The sequence below is a fragment of the Macaca mulatta genome, chromosome 19 (genome assembly GCF_049350105.2).
Source record: "Macaca mulatta isolate MMU2019108-1 chromosome 19, T2T-MMU8v2.0, whole genome shotgun sequence".
Classification (NCBI taxonomy): Eukaryota; Metazoa; Chordata; class Mammalia; order Primates; family Cercopithecidae; genus Macaca; species Macaca mulatta.
The window spans coordinates 4,787,134-4,801,924 of record NC_133424.1 but is presented as its reverse complement, the minus strand read 5'-3'; the positions used below and the strand labels follow the sequence as shown (position 1 = coordinate 4,801,924).

At 55.6% G+C, this 14,791-nt stretch overlaps 1 protein-coding gene and 1 non-coding gene across 19 annotated transcripts; both read left to right on the top strand.

The window, feature by feature from the left end:
- The first annotated feature begins 5,313 nt into the window (after positions 1 to 5,313).
- Positions 5,314 to 14,791, top strand: EEF2 (eukaryotic translation elongation factor 2). Of its 18 annotated transcripts, none has more exons than XR_013408806.1 (15): positions 5,314 to 5,399; positions 6,419 to 6,633; positions 7,528 to 7,709; positions 7,801 to 8,012; positions 8,398 to 8,576; positions 8,787 to 8,892; positions 9,377 to 9,490; positions 9,847 to 9,985; positions 10,110 to 10,305; positions 10,756 to 11,014; positions 11,439 to 11,546; positions 12,707 to 13,102; positions 13,249 to 13,451; positions 13,532 to 13,664; positions 14,118 to 14,791. XR_013408806.1 is itself a non-coding variant. In XM_077977074.1 (15 exons), exons 1-15 carry the CDS (start codon positions 5,397 to 5,399, stop codon positions 14,309 to 14,311), a joined length of 2,664 nt encoding a protein of 887 aa, XP_077833200.1. In that variant the 5' UTR covers positions 5,314 to 5,396; the 3' UTR covers positions 14,312 to 14,791.
- LOC114674252 (small nucleolar RNA SNORD37) lies at positions 8,247 to 8,312 on the top strand. Its single transcript, XR_003725267.1, has one exon. It is a non-coding gene; the product is annotated as a small nucleolar RNA SNORD37 (small nucleolar RNA).

The window sequence follows — 14,791 nt, the reverse complement described above, 5'->3', positions numbered from 1 at the left end:
GATGCTTGTGTTTGCGGGCAATGTGGGTGTGGCCCAGTGGAAAGTCCCCTAGCCTAGAGGCCCCCAGGGCAGCCAAAAAAACAAAGAAATGCAAAACAGGTAGCTGAAGGCTCTAATGCACGTCCCTAAGGTTGCACTGGGGTCCTCAGCAGAACGGGGAGTCTGGACAGACCCAGACCGAGACCCTCAGTTTAAGCCTCAGTAATCTGGGGCTGCATAAATCCATATTCACCATAAAGACTCTGCATAGCTCTGTGGTCAGAAGTACCAGCTTTTGCTTGGAGCTTCTGTTCTTTCTTTCTTTTCTTTTTGAAATGGAGTTTTGCTCTTGTTGCCCAGGCCGGAGTGTAATGGTGCAATCTCGGCTCACTGCAATCTCTGCCTCCCGGGTTCAAGCGATTCTCGTGTCTCAGCCTCCCGAGTAGCTGGGATTACAGGCACGTACCACCAGGCCCAGCTAATTTTTGTGTTTTTAGTAGAGACAGGGTTTCACCATGTTGGCCAGGCTGGTCTCGAACTCCTGACCTTAGGTGATCTGCCCGCCTTGTCCTCCCAAAGTTCTGGGATTGCAGGCGCGAGCCATTGCGTTCGGCCTTTTTCCTTTTTTCTTTTTTTGGGGGTATGGAGTCTCCCACTATCACCCAGGCTGGAGTGCAGTGTCGTGATCTCTGCCCACTGTAACCTCAGCCTCCTGGGTTCAAGTGTTTCTCCTGCCTCAGCCTCCTGAGTAATTAGGACCACAGGAGGCGCCCGCCACCATGCCCGGCTAATTTTTGTATTTTTAGTAGAGTTGGGTTTTCATCATGTTGGCCAGGCTGGTCTCCAACTCCTGACCTCAAGTGACTCACCCACCTCTGCCTCCCAAAGTGCTGGGATTACAGACACGAGCCACTGTGCCTGTTCTTACTATGCAGACTCACCAGGCCTCCCTGAACCCATTTGTTTAATCACCCAAAAGAGAAAATCCACTTTTTTTTTTTTTTGAGACGGAGTCTCGCTCTGTCACCCAGGCTGGAGTGCAGTGGTGCAATCTCAGCTCACTACAACCTCCACCTCCTAGGTTCAAGGGATTCTCGTGCCTCAGCCTCCCGAGTAGCTGGGATTACACCACACCCAGCTAATCTTTTTGTATTTTTAGTAGAGACAGGGTTTCACCGTGTTGGCCATGGGGGTCTCGATCTCCTGAGCTCATGATCCGCCCGCCTCGGCCTCTTAAAGTACTGGGATTACAGGCGTGAGCCACCACACCCGGCCGGAGTCAACTCTTAATATGGATTATCTTATACCAGGTACTGGTAATATTAGGTGCTTTATTTATATTTATTTGTCTGTGTGTGTGACAGAGTCTTGCTGTGTCCCCCAGGCTGGAGTGCAGTAGTGAAATCATAGCTGACGGCAGCCCGAAACTCCTGGGCTCAAGCAGTGACCCCACCTCAACCCACAGGCATATGCCACCAAGCCAAGCTCATTTATGTATTTATTTATTTTGAGACAGAATCTCGCTCCGTTGCCCAGGCTGGAGTGCAGTGGTGAGATCTTGGCTCATGGCAACCTCTGCCTCCCAGGTTCAAGCAATTCTCGTGCCTCAGCCTCCTGAGTAACTGGGATTACAGGCACGCGCCACCACGCCTGGCTTGTTATTATTATTATTATTTTAATGGAGGTGGGGGTCTCCTTATGTTGCCCAGGCTGGGGTCAAACTCCTGGGCTCAAGCAGTCCTCCCACTTCGACCTCCCAAATTGTTGGGATTACAGGTGTGAGCCACCATGTCTAACCTATTTCTATTCATTTCTTTAAATCTCACGAGAGCCCTATAAAACCGATTCTGTTGTAATTCAATATATTACATGCAGCACCCACGGCTCAGAGAGGTTGAGTAACTTGTCCAAGGTCACACAGCCAGAGAGGGCCCCCCTCCCTTTTTTTTTTTTTTTTTTTTGACAATCTCACTCTGTCACCCAGGCTGGAGTGCAGTGACCTGATCTTGGCTCACTGCAACCTCCACCTCCCCGGTTCAAGCGATTCTCTTGCCTCAGCCTCCCGAGTAGCTGGGATTACAGCTGCCCACCACCACGCCCGGCTAATTTTTTGTATTATGGGGTTTTGCCATGTTGGCCAGGCTGGTCTCGAACTCCTAACCTCAGGTGATCCACCCGCCTCTGCCTCCCAAAGTGCTGGGATTACAGGCATAAGCCACCATGCCCGGCCCATTTCCCAAATCTGAAATGCCTCTGGGCAACAGTCGCAGGGTCGGACTCCTTCCCGATTAAACCACTCCTCGAGTCGGATTCAGCTGCACCTTTACTAGCTCTGTCAACGTGGGTAAATGACTTAACATCTCTGAGTCTCCATTTTCTCAGGTGTAAAGGAGCCCACCCAAAGCCCAGGGTGTGGGTAGGTTAGGTGGAGTATTTGATTTAAAGGACCGTGAGGTCAGGGCCTAGTAAACGCTCAATAAACCGTTAAAAGGCAGTGTTGGCCGGGCGCGGTGGCTCACGCGGGTAATCCCAGAGCTTTGGGAGGCCGAGGCGGGCGGATCAGGAGGTCAGGGGTTCAAGACCAACCCGGCCAACATGGTGAAACCCCGTCTCTACTAAAAATACAAAAAATCAGCCGGACGTGGTGACGCACACCTGTAATCCTAGCTATTCGGGAGGCTGAGGTAGGTGAATCGCTTGAACCCGGGAGGCGGAAGTTGCAGTGAGCCGAGAGCGCATCACTGCACTCCAGCCTAGCGACAGAGCGAGACTAGGTCCCCCCAAAAAAAAGGCAGTGTCGAGAGGCCTGCACTGGCGACTGTCGGTCAGCAGAGGCCGCTACTGCGGTCTCTGAGCCCTCCTGGCGCCGCAGCAGGCGCATGCGCAACGGAGCTTCTCTGCAGAGGTGAATTTTTTTCTTGGTCCCCACCCTTTAAACGCAGCCTGTATTTATTATTGTACTTATGACAGCTGACCTGGTTGTGGCTGCTTGTGGTACTCCAGGATTCTGCTATTCGTGGATGTGGGGATGACAGTGGGAGAGATCCTTCCCTGCCAACACCTGGCTCCATCCCTGCAGCTGTGGGGTTGAAAATACCCCTTTTTCCCTTAAGCTCTCCCCCTACTTCTTTAAATTACATGATATTAGAATTTTTCAATAAGCAATCCGTGCACTTGAGAACAAATTCAACCCCTGTTTTATTAAGTTCCGGGATAGATGTGAACAGCCCCCCCACCCTTTTTTTTTTTTTTTTAAAGACAGAGTCTCGCTCTGTCGCCCAGGCAGGAGTGCAGTGGCCTGATCTCGGCTCACTGCAACCTCCGCCTCTCGGGTTCAAGCGGTTCTTCTGACTCAGCCTCCCAAGTAGCTGGGATTTCAGGCGTTCACCACCACGCCCGGCTATTTTTTTTTTTTTTTTTTTTTTTAATTTTTAGTAAAGACGGGGTTTCTCCATGTTGAGTAGGCTGGTCTCGAACTCCCAACCTCAGGTGATCTGCCTGCCTTGGCCTCCCAAAGTTCTGGGATTACAGGCGTGAGCCACTGCACCCAGCCTAACCCATTTTTAATTTTTTAATTTTTTTGAGACGGAGTCTCGCTCTGTCGCCAGGCTGGAGTGCAGTGGCGCGATCTCGGCTAACTGCAACCTCCGCCTCTCGCCTAACCCGTCTTTCAATGAAAACCTTTCCATTACATCTCTGAAATGCCCCCACCTTGCAAGGAAAAAACGGCTGCGAAGCGCCCAATAGGGAACCCAACACGTAGTAGGTGCTTAGTGCATTTAAAGATTTTGAAGAATTTTATTATTAAGAACGAGAAACGGAATACCTCTCTGCTCAAAACTCAGCCCCCAAATGGCGCATGCGCTTGACTTGTAACTTAACATTAAACGCGTCACCGGCACAGGTGTAGGTGGTTAGGGACCCCGGGCGCTCACATCTGCTCCCTGCCATGCCATCTGCCTTTCGGAGCCTCAATTCTTTCAGAAGATACTTTCCGTTTTCCATCGGGTTAAATGGTGATAGCAAGAGCAATCATCCATTAAATGAAAACCAAGGTTGAGACAGCGCTTTGTAAAGCAAAGTGCCCGAAGCATTTGTGAGGGGGAGGAGTGTACAGGTTTATTTTAGAGTCCAGGCTGGAATTTGCATTGCTTTTTGTGGATCCACACCTCCCCCTCTCTCAGCCCAGGAAAAGCACTGCAGTGGCTCTTCTGTTTCACAAAGTGAGTTTAGGGAAAGACGTGCCGCAGGGGGTTCATTTGCACTGCGAGAACATCATTCATGCAAGAAATACTGAGTACCTACTATGTGCTAAACAGCGGGCTGGGCTTTTCATAAGGAATAGAGATACTCAATTGAATGCCAATTCATGAGCTATGAAACACATTCAACTGTTTCTTAGGGTCAGATTAGGACACAAATGCTAAACAGTCTTCCTGCGCCTCCCCCTGGAGAGGAAATGAACTAGAAAATGAAATTGTGCCAGTAAAGCGCTTAGCCGGGTGCCTGGGACATGGCAAACCAGTCCTGAAATAAATGTTTTATTAATAGCAATCTTAGCTAATTAAAATACATAGCGTTTATTGAGCGTTGGGTATCAGGCACGGTGCTAATTCTTTTAGATGTCTTTAGTTCGTTTTAGCCCACCTCAAACAAGAGTGGTATTGATCACCTCCGATTTACAGACGAGGAAACTGAGGCAAAGAGAAATCTTAGTAGTTAGTAGAAGTGCACGCAGTGTGGTCAAGCTAGCAAGGTGTTTTGTCCACTGCTGTATCTACAAAACCTCTAACAATGCCTGGTGCATAGATGCTCAGTATGCATTTGTGGGATCAGTGATTCCGATGCCTGCTTCTTATAAATCTTTTTATTTTGAAATAATTGCAGGTAAGGAGTTGAAAAACAGTATAGTGGTCGCGAGTGTCCTTTTTCCTTCTGCTTCTCCCAGGGATATCGGCTTACATAACAACGCCCAAACCGGGAAATTGACTTGGGTAAAATCCACAGACTCTATTCACCTTGCAATGTGGCTTTAATAGAAGTGCTGGACATTTTGTAAGCTGATATCGTTGCTATGGTTCTTATTCTCAGCTAAAACGGCGCTCTTTGCTTTGTGCACCTGAACACTGCATACCGAGGGCGACCACCATCCCCGAGACGCCCAGACTGTATCCTAAAGCAGCCTCGCCAGCGCCGAATGGGTTAACGGGGGAGGTGTGCGGGAACGCCTCCGTGCGCTTGCGCGGCGTCGCTTCGCCCCGCCTCCGCAGCGCAGTCACATGACCCGCCCAACCGGCGTCCGCCTATAAAGTGCTGAGTGTTGACGTCAGCGTTCTCTTCCGCCGTCGTCGTCGCCATCCTCGGCGCGGCTCGCTTCATTCGGTTCTACCTGGGAGAATCCACCGCCATCCGCCACCATGGTGAGTAACCCTGCCTCGCTGGTGTCCCGGAACGGCGGCGGGACCTCCGCGGGGCCGACGCTGCCTAGACGCTGGGGCCGCCCGTGCCGGGAGGAGACGTAGCGGCGGCAGAGCCGGAGGAGCCGGGGCTGGGGCAGCGGTCGCCGCCATGTCTGTGCGCCGCACTGTTCACGGAGCCCCTTCTCCGCTTCCGGGGGCGCCGTAACCTTGCCCAGACCTGGCTGGAGCTGGGGTGTTAGGGAGGATGGGGGTGGGGTATGATGATGTGGCAGGCGTTGTAATGGCGGGCACCGCGGTGGAAGCGGGGAGACGGGGAGGCGCCTTATGTAACTCGCGGGCCGCGAGTTTGAGATCGATTTTCTGCCGGGGGACTAGGGGCGGCAGGGAAATGGCAGAACCAGCAAAGCGACACCTGAAAGGTTCCCCTTTTCCTCCCAAATATCTTCTCCTGATGCTGTTAACTGTCGGCCCTAGGCGCTTGTCCTTGTGACTCCGAAATGTGCAAAGACTCGTTTTGAGACACGAGGTGTAGGCTTGTGGCTGTTAGGGCCGTTCCGGCTCCCCGTTATCTCCTGGGGTGGGTGGCCTTGTGTGATCCCTCTTGCCGAGGGGTGACCTTGCATTTTATTATGACAGTTTTTGGTCGGGGAAGCCTGGGTGGCCCAATGACAACGTGGAGGGGGCTTTGGGAGAAGGTTCACCCCTTACGTGTTTGGCCTCTAATAACTCTTTAGTGTTTATATTCGGTATCAAGGAAATCTGTTGCCACTGAGTTTTATTTCTGAGCGCTTTTATTTCTGGGTTGTCCGTTCTGGATGACATCTGTTGACAGTGGATCCTTGGAGATTGTGGGGTAGTTCTCAAGGCGTGTTAGGCTGGCAGGATTGGGTGGGCTTCGGGTACCCCAACACCAGTCCCCTCCTGGCCTTGGGCATGCTGGTTCGTTTGGACCGAACGCTCCATGCCAAGCCGTGTTCCTGGAAATCTCGAGCTGGTCTGAGCCTCCCCTTCTTGCCCAGGTGAACTTCACGGTAGACCAGATCCGCGCCATCATGGACAAGAAGGCCAACATCCGAAACATGTCTGTCATCGCCCACGTGGACCACGGCAAGTCCACGCTGACAGACTCCCTGGTGTGCAAGGCGGGCATCATCGCCTCGGCCCGGGCCGGGGAGACACGCTTCACTGACACCCGGAAGGATGAGCAGGAGCGTTGCATCACCATCAAGTCAACGTGAGCTCCCTGTGCCCTCTGTACCCAGGCAGGGAGGTGCTGGCCTGGCAGCTGGAGGCCACTGGGCCAGGGTGGGCGGGGAGAGACTAGGCAACGTCTCTTTCTCCTGGTTTCTTAATTCATGGGAGAATGAGTGAGGTTCAGTCCAGCGAGACGGGGATTAAGAGTCACAGGGATTGGGGGTACTGCGAGCCGGAAGATTTTCTTGAGGAGGGGCTTCACTCAGTGGTTCTCCTTCCCTGGGGGACTTGCCGCCACTCCTACAATATCTGGAGGGGTTTTGCTGTCACACCTGGAAGGGGGGGTGTTTCTGGCACTCAGGATGCGGAAAGCTCTTGTGTTGCACTGGATGGCGTTCATTCCGTGACAGTTTCTGGCCCCTGACGTGAGTGGGGTGAGAGTCTAAAACGTGAGCGCAGAGCACAGTGATCCCAAATGCCTTTTGTCCTGGGTTGGCACCATAGTGAGGGTCTCTGGCTAAAGCTCTTCATTTTCACTGGAGCAGGGGCAGAAGTGAGGAGGGAAGGGTCAGAGTCTCTGAAGGCTTTTGCTGTCCTGCGGGGTCTTTTCATTGCTACTTTGAGTCAGGTGTGATGAGTCTTGGGGGGACCAAGTCGGTGGGGCAGAGTGTCTGGTCAGGAGGGCTCTGAGTCGCTGGCTGTGGGGCTGGTACCAGGAGTTCCCTGTGGGGGGGGCGGGGGGCCTGTCTTGGACAGAGTATTGTGGAGGCAAAGGACAAGGGTGGGTTGGGTCTTGTGGGTGGGTTGGGTCTTGTGGGAGCCTCTCAAGGGATGAGTCATGGAGGGAGGAGCAGCCTGGCTTCTGACAGGATCCCAGCCTCCCTGGGCCAGGTGTGTGCATCCTGTCCCCCTGATGGATCCCTCCCTCCATCAGTGCCATCTCCCTCTTCTACGAGCTCTCGGAGAATGACTTGAACTTCATCAAGCAGAGCAAGGACGGCGCCGGCTTCCTCATTAACCTCATCGACTCCCCCGGGCACGTCGACTTCTCCTCGGAGGTGACCGCTGCCCTCCGAGTCACTGATGGTGCATTGGTTGTGGTGGACTGCGTGTCAGGTAAGCAGCGGGTCCCCCTGAGGCAGGGCCTAGAACCCGGGGCCTTCCCTGTTTGAGGATGACAGCGCCGCCCCGTGCCCTGCATCCCTAGGCGTGTGTGTGCAGACGGAGACAGTGCTGCGGCAGGCCATTGCGGAGCGCATCAAGCCTGTGCTGATGATGAACAAGATGGACCGTGCCCTGCTGGAGCTGCAGCTGGAGCCCGAGGAGCTCTACCAGACCTTCCAGCGCATTGTGGAGAACGTGAACGTCATCATCTCCACCTATGGCGAGGGCGAGAGCGGCCCCATGGGCAACATCATGGTACGGCCCTCCCTGGCTGGGTGGTGTGCCCGCCGCAGTGGGCACCGCAGGAGCTGGCGGGGAGCGGAGTTGAGCTGAGGGGACTGGAAGTGTGTTTTTGCCAGGAATGTTGGGGTGACAGAGAAGGGGGCTGGAATGTTCTCAACCTTCTTGACCCAGCCCTTGATCTTTGGGCAGCTGGAAGTGGCGAGCGCAAGGAACGGTGTTGTGGGTGGTGGAGGGGCTGGCCCCCTTGTTCGTGATGACTGATCATTTCTTCACTTTGACCTGATGTCTACTGAAGAAATCCAGCGTCTGAGGCCCATGCCTGAGGCACCTAGTCCACAACTGCAGGCTCTGCCCAGGGGCCCTCCTCACAGTCGCTTCCCATTTCTCATACTTCCAGATCGATCCTGTCCTCGGTACCGTGGGCTTCGGGTCTGGTCTCCATGGGTGGGCCTTCACCCTGAAGCAGTTTGCGGAGATGTACGTGGCCAAGTTTGCTGCCAAAGGGGAGGGCCAGTTGGGGCCTGCCGAGCGGGCCAAAAAAGTGGAGGACATGATGAAGAAGCTGTGGGGTGACAGGTGAGCCCTGCGGGGTATGGTTGTGGGGTTCCTGACACCTGGGGGGAGTGGCATCGCCCAGGGTTGTGGTGCCATATTCACAGCACGGTTCAAGCCCACCAGTCACCCCAGAGAGTCTGGCCCAAGCACGTCCCCTTGGCGATCCTCCCGCCCCCCCTGCCGCATGCCTTGGAGGCCCTAACTTGATTTGGCTTTGCCTCTCCCTGCCAGGTACTTTGACCCAGCCAACGGCAAGTTCAGCAAGTCAGCCACCAGCCCCGATGGGAAGAAGCTGCCACGCACCTTCTGCCAGTTGATCCTGGACCCCATCTTCAAGGTGAGGAGTGAGGGCTGCGCCGGGCCTATTGGCCCCTGGTCCTGCTGGTTCTGGTCGGTTGCTTGTCAGCTGATTGGGCCCATCTCCCTGTGGGGCAGGTGCAAGGTGGGAGGGGGGCAGCTCCTAACGGAGGTGGAGTCAGGGTTCTTCTCTTAAGGCCTGGACTACACAGCCAGAGCCTTGGGACCTCCCTTGCAAGGAGGGGTTTGGGTAACTTGCGGTTTTGGCTACAGGTGGCCATTCAGTGCTTGTAAGTCAGAACTCGTGCTCTTGTCTATGAGTCAGAGTGGGCTTTTTCTCTGCTCTATCTCGAGGCTTCCTCCAGCTCCCCATTCGCTCGGCTGGGCCCCTGGTAGGCAGGCCAGGCCTGCTCCCGCTCCACATTGCGTCCCCCTGCGCTGACCTTAGTCTCCCGAGCAAGAAGCACAAGGCTTCCTCCTGCCGTTCCCAAATGGGCTTTCCTGTCTCCTCGTGGTGAATTTAGGTGTTTGATGCCATCATGAATTTCAAGAAAGAGGAGACAGCAAAACTGATAGAGAAACTGGACATCAAACTGGACAGTGAAGACAAGGACAAGGAAGGCAAACCCCTGCTAAAGGTGCGGCCTGGGCCCGGCCCGCGGGTGGAGGGAACGCAGGCTGCGGCTTCTGGATGCTTTGACAGCCCAGGCCCTGGGGGCTGAGGTCCGCAGCTGCGCAGGGACAGCTGCTGTCCCTCTCGATTTAGTCTTCAGGTGTTGCTGGAGACACATCCTAGCAGCTAGAGCCCCATCTGAGACAGGTGTGGACAAGGGCCTTGGCAGGAGTGTGCGTGGCCTTTGCCGCCTTCCAAAAGGGGCCATGCTTTGGAGAACATGACTCGTGACTTTGGCTTCCTTGGCTTCAAGAGAGGAAGGGTGTATGGGGCCTTCCTGGGCTCCCCAGGTGTCTGATGCGCCACCCTCCGCCCCTGCAGGCTGTGATGCGCCGCTGGCTGCCCGCCGGAGACGCCTTGTTGCAGATGATCACCATCCATCTGCCCTCCCCTGTGACGGCCCAAAAGTACCGCTGCGAGCTCCTGTACGAGGGGCCCCCGGACGACGAGGCTGCCATGGGTACGTGGTCCTGGTGGTTGAGTCCTGAGTTGCAGCTGGAGGACTTCCTGAGGTTGCGGGTTGCAGGGTTCCAGAAGGCTGAGCTGCACTGGAATAAAGGTTGCGGGTTTTCTCTGTCCCTCAGGCATTAAAAGCTGTGACCCCAAAGGCCCCCTTATGATGTATATTTCCAAAATGGTGCCAACCTCCGACAAAGGTCGGTTCTACGCCTTTGGACGGGTCTTCTCGGGCCTGGTCTCCACCGGCCTGAAGGTCAGGATTATGGGGCCCAACTACACCCCCGGGAAGAAGGAGGACCTCTACCTGAAGCCAATCCAGAGGTGAGCTGCTGGGTGATGGCCTGGCCCCTTGGCACTGTTGTGGGCCCTGCCCCGCTCCAGGTCTTTGGTGCCTCGGTCAGGAGCTAGAAGTGAGGAGTGTAGAGGGAGTGTAGGGTGATATTAGTGCCAGCCACAGCTTTTATCCTCAGAATCCAGTGAGGGTGTTCCTGGAGAAGCCACAAGTCCTAGGGCACAGCAGATCCCCGCTCATCTGTATTCTTGGGCTCCAGGTGGGTGGTGACAGTCTTGACCCATACCCAGGGAGAGGGCAGTGACTCCGAAGAGGGTATGTTTCCTGGCAGCCCCCACACAGCAGTCAGGGACTTGCGGAAGCCCCCAGCCTGCCCTGGGACCAGGCAGGAGGGCTGCCAACCCTGGGAGGGACCTGCCCTAGCCTAGGATCCAGCAGAATCATCCCTGCGGCCTGCTGCCACCTTTTGCTTTCTCCAGAACAATCTTGATGATGGGCCGCTATGTGGAGCCCATCGAGGACGTGCCTTGTGGGAACATTGTGGGCCTGGTGGGTGTGGACCAGTTCCTGGTGAAGACGGGCACCATCACCACCTTCGAGCACGCACACAACATGCGGGTGATGAAGTTCAGCGTCAGCCCTGTCGTCAGAGTGGCCGTGGAGGCCAAGAACCCGGCTGACCTACCCAAGCTGGTGGAGGGGCTGAAGCGGCTGGCCAAGTCCGACCCTATGGTGCAGGTGGGCACGGAGTGTACCCGCTGGGAGCAGTCACTGTGGGGGGCGGCTTGTGGCCTCAGCTGTGGCTGTGTGGGTTGCTGTGGTGGTGAGATTGGGGTGACATGTCATGAAAGGAGGGGTTCCCAGCTGCGGGAAAAACCCCTGCTTCCGTGGGGCTCACACCTCTCAGATGGAAGTTGTGTAAACGGGGACTCACGCCCAGGAGGCCCCCGCCCTCTCCTAGGCTGCCCTGTGCATGTTCACTGTAGCTTGTGGGCCTTACATTTCTTCAGGAGTTTGTGCTGGTCCCAGGCTCCCGGCACCTTCCCCTGAAATCTTGTCCTGGCGGGGTCCAGCTTCTCCCTAGCTAAATGGAAGCTGGTAGCCTGGTGTCCCCCCGTTCCGAGCCCCCTGCCCCTTTGGTGCTAACTCGTGTCTCTTTCAGTGCATCATCGAGGAGTCGGGAGAGCACATCATCGCGGGCGCCGGTGAGCTGCACCTGGAGATCTGCCTGAAGGACCTGGAGGAGGACCATGCCTGCATCCCCATCAAGGTGAGGCGCCAGTGACCAGCCGTCCCCACGCCCCTCCCCAGGCACCGACTCCTGCTCTCTGTTTTAAAGCTGAGCCCAAGTGGGCTCCGTGCAGGCGCCTAGACTCGATCTTAGCCTTGGTCTCAGCATTTTAGGTTCCTCAAGTCTCCTCTTTAGGGTCTTCTCCAAACATGTGGGGCTGTTTTGTGTTTGTTTTGTTTTGGAGGTAGAATCTCGATGTGTCATCCAGGCTGGAGTGCAGTGGCGTGATCTCAGCTCACTGGAACCTCCACCTTCTGGGTTCACGCCACTCTCCTGCCTCACTTAGCTTTCTGAGTCACTGGGACTATAGGCGGCGCGTGCTACCACGCCTGGTTAATTTTTTTTGTATTTTTAGTAGAGACGGGGTTTCACTGTGTTATCCAGGATGGTCTCAATCTCCTGACCTCGTGAGTCCCCCACCTTGGCCTCCCAAAGTGCTGGGATTACAGGTGTGAGCCACCGTGCCTGGCCCGGGCTATTTTTTTTTCTTTTTTTTGTGACAAAGTTTCGCTCTGTTGTCCAGGCTGGAGTGCAGTGGCGCGCTCTCAGCTCCCTGCAAGCTCTGCCTCCCGGGTTCAAGTGATTCTCCTGCCTCAGCCTCCCAAGTAGCTGGGACTACAGGTGCCCACCATGCCTGGGAAATTTTTTGTATTTTTAGTAGAGACTGGGTTTCACCGCATTAGCCAGGATGATCTTGATCTCCTGATCTCTTGTTCCACCCGCCTTGGCCTCCCAAAGTGCTGGGAGTGCAAGTGTGAGCCACCGTGCCCAGCCTCCAGGGCTGTTTTTTGAGTTAACTCAGAGACAGCTCATCTTGCTGTTTTCTGTCCACAAACACAGCTGCTCTGGTGGGATCGGGCCAGGCCTGCTCCAGACCTTGTTTCTTTCCTGTTAATGCTTAAAATTCCGCAAGCCTGTGATTTCTGTGCTGGAGAGCTCAGTGGAGCCCCTGCTGCTTGTCCTTGCGGGGAGTGAGATGTCCTTGGTGGTGCAATACTGATTCCACTTGGTTCTGATTGATGTGGCTCTGCCAGACTGTATTAGGTCTGCCTTACTGGGAAAAGCGTTTAAGGATGCCTTTGCGTGTAAGGTCCCCTCTTCTGACAGGCAAGTGTGTGACCTTCCTCCTCTTTCTGCAGAAATCTGACCCGGTCGTCTCGTACCGCGAGACAGTCAGTGAAGAGTCAAACGTGCTCTGCCTCTCCAAGTCCCCCAACAAGCACAACCGACTGTACATGAAGGCGCGGCCCTTCCCCGATGGCCTGGCCGAGGACATCGATAAAGGCGAGGTGTCTGCCCGCCAGGAGCTCAAGCAGCGGGCACGCTACCTGGCCGAGAAGTACGAGTGGGACGTGGCCGAGGCCCGCAAGATCTGGTGCTTTGGGCCTGACGGCACCGGCCCCAACATCCTCACCGACATCACCAAGGGCGTGCAGTACCTCAACGAGATCAAGGACAGTGTGGTGGCCGGCTTCCAGTGGGCCACCAAGGAGGTGAGGCACAGCTCAGCACATGCAGACCACACCCATTTCCAGGCTCTAGAGGGACCTTATGATCCTGCCTGCTGAGTCAGGGACCCTAATGGGGCCAAGGCGGGCAAGGCCCCAGGTCCCCTTGGTGGAGACTTGCAGGACTTGGCAGGTGGAAGGCAAGCAGCCGAGATGCATTCGGCCCTTGACAGCGGCTCTCCCCCTCCCTCAGGGTGCGCTGTGTGAGGAGAACATGCGGGGTGTGCGCTTCGACGTCCACGACGTGACTCTGCATGCTGACGCCATCCACCGTGGGGGCGGCCAGATCATCCCCACGGCGCGGCGCTGCCTCTACGCCAGCGTGCTGACCGCCCAGCCGCGCCTCATGGAGCCCATCTACCTTGTGGAGATCCAGGTGAGGTCTGCCTGCCTGCCGCTGACCCTGCCACCGTCCTGCCCAGCAGCCGCTGACAGCTTCTCTTTCCCTTCTGGCAGTGTCCAGAGCAAGTGGTCGGTGGCATCTATGGAGTTTTGAACAGGAAGCGGGGCCACGTGTTTGAGGAGTCCCAAGTGGCCGGCACCCCCATGTTTGTCGTCAAGGCCTACTTGCCTGTCAACGAGTCCTTTGGTGAGTGTTTACCCAGCGTGGCCTGCAGAGCCCGGCAGGCTAGTCTGGGGACCAGAAGCCCAGTAAGTTTAGCAGGGTGTTAAAGGAGGTGTCCTGATGGGAGCAGGTGATGGATTTAGCAGGTGGCCCAGCTTCTGACTGCTTGTGACCCCAAATCACTGAATTCACAGGGGAGGGACTCTCCTATTCCCAGTGTGAGAAGGGCTCTGGGCCTGGAGCTCTGAAGGCTTAGGCCTCCTGCCAGTAGAGTAGCTGAGCTATAGCACAGGGTCATCCCGAACAAGCAGGGACTGAGGCCTTTGAGCAGGCCCTTGGTGGAGTGCTGGGCACCAGGCCGAGTGTCTGGTCTGCAGGGTGACTTGGGCTGAGGAACTAGCCTGAGCTCCCGACAGGACTTTCCTCCGTCCTGCCACCTTCCTGGCAGCCCAGTGAGCCTTTTGCTTCCCTCTGCAGGCTTCACCGCTGACCTGAGGTCCAACACAGGCGGCCAGGCTTTCCCGCAGTGTGTGTTTGACCACTGGCAGATCTTGCCCGGAGACCCCTTTGACAACAGCAGCCGCCCCAGCCAGGTGGTGGCTGAGACCCGCAAACGCAAGGGCCTGAAGGAAGGCATCCCGGCCCTGGACAACTTCCTGGACAAATTGTAGGCGGCCCTTCCTGCAGCATCTGCTGCCCTGGGGACTCGCAGCACCCACAGCACCACGTCCTGGAGACTGTCCCGACACAGCGACGCTCCCCTGAGAGGTTTCTGGGGCCCGCTGCGTGCCATCACTCAACCTTAACACTTGATGCCGTTTCTTTCGATATTTATTTCCAGAGTCCAGAGGCAGCAGACACGCCCTCTTAGCAGGGACTTTTACTGGGCTGGTCGGGGAGGGGGAGGTGGGATGGGACACCCAACACTTTTTCCATTTCTTCAGAGGGAAACTCAGATGTCCAAACAAATTTTAACAAACGCATTAAGAGGTTTATTTGGGTAAATGGCCCGTAGTGGCTTTTGCCCCGGAAAGGGGAAAGGAACAAGCGGGTAGATGATTTCTAGCAGGCAGGAAGTCCTGTGCGGTGTCACCATGAGCACCTCCAGCTGTACTAGTGCCATTGGAATAATAAATTTGATATGGTGGTGA

Bases quoted from the DNA above. Each gene is read 5' to 3' on its own strand.
- EEF2 (XM_077977072.1), top strand. The intron at 8,050-8,311 runs GTGGGCACCGCA...CCAGCGTCTGAG, and splicing joins TGGGTGGTGTGCCCGCCGCA to GCCCATGCCTGAGGCACCTA. The intron at 11,547-12,706 runs GTGAGGCGCCAG...CTCTTTCTGCAG, and splicing joins ATGCCTGCATCCCCATCAAG to AAATCTGACCCGGTCGTCTC.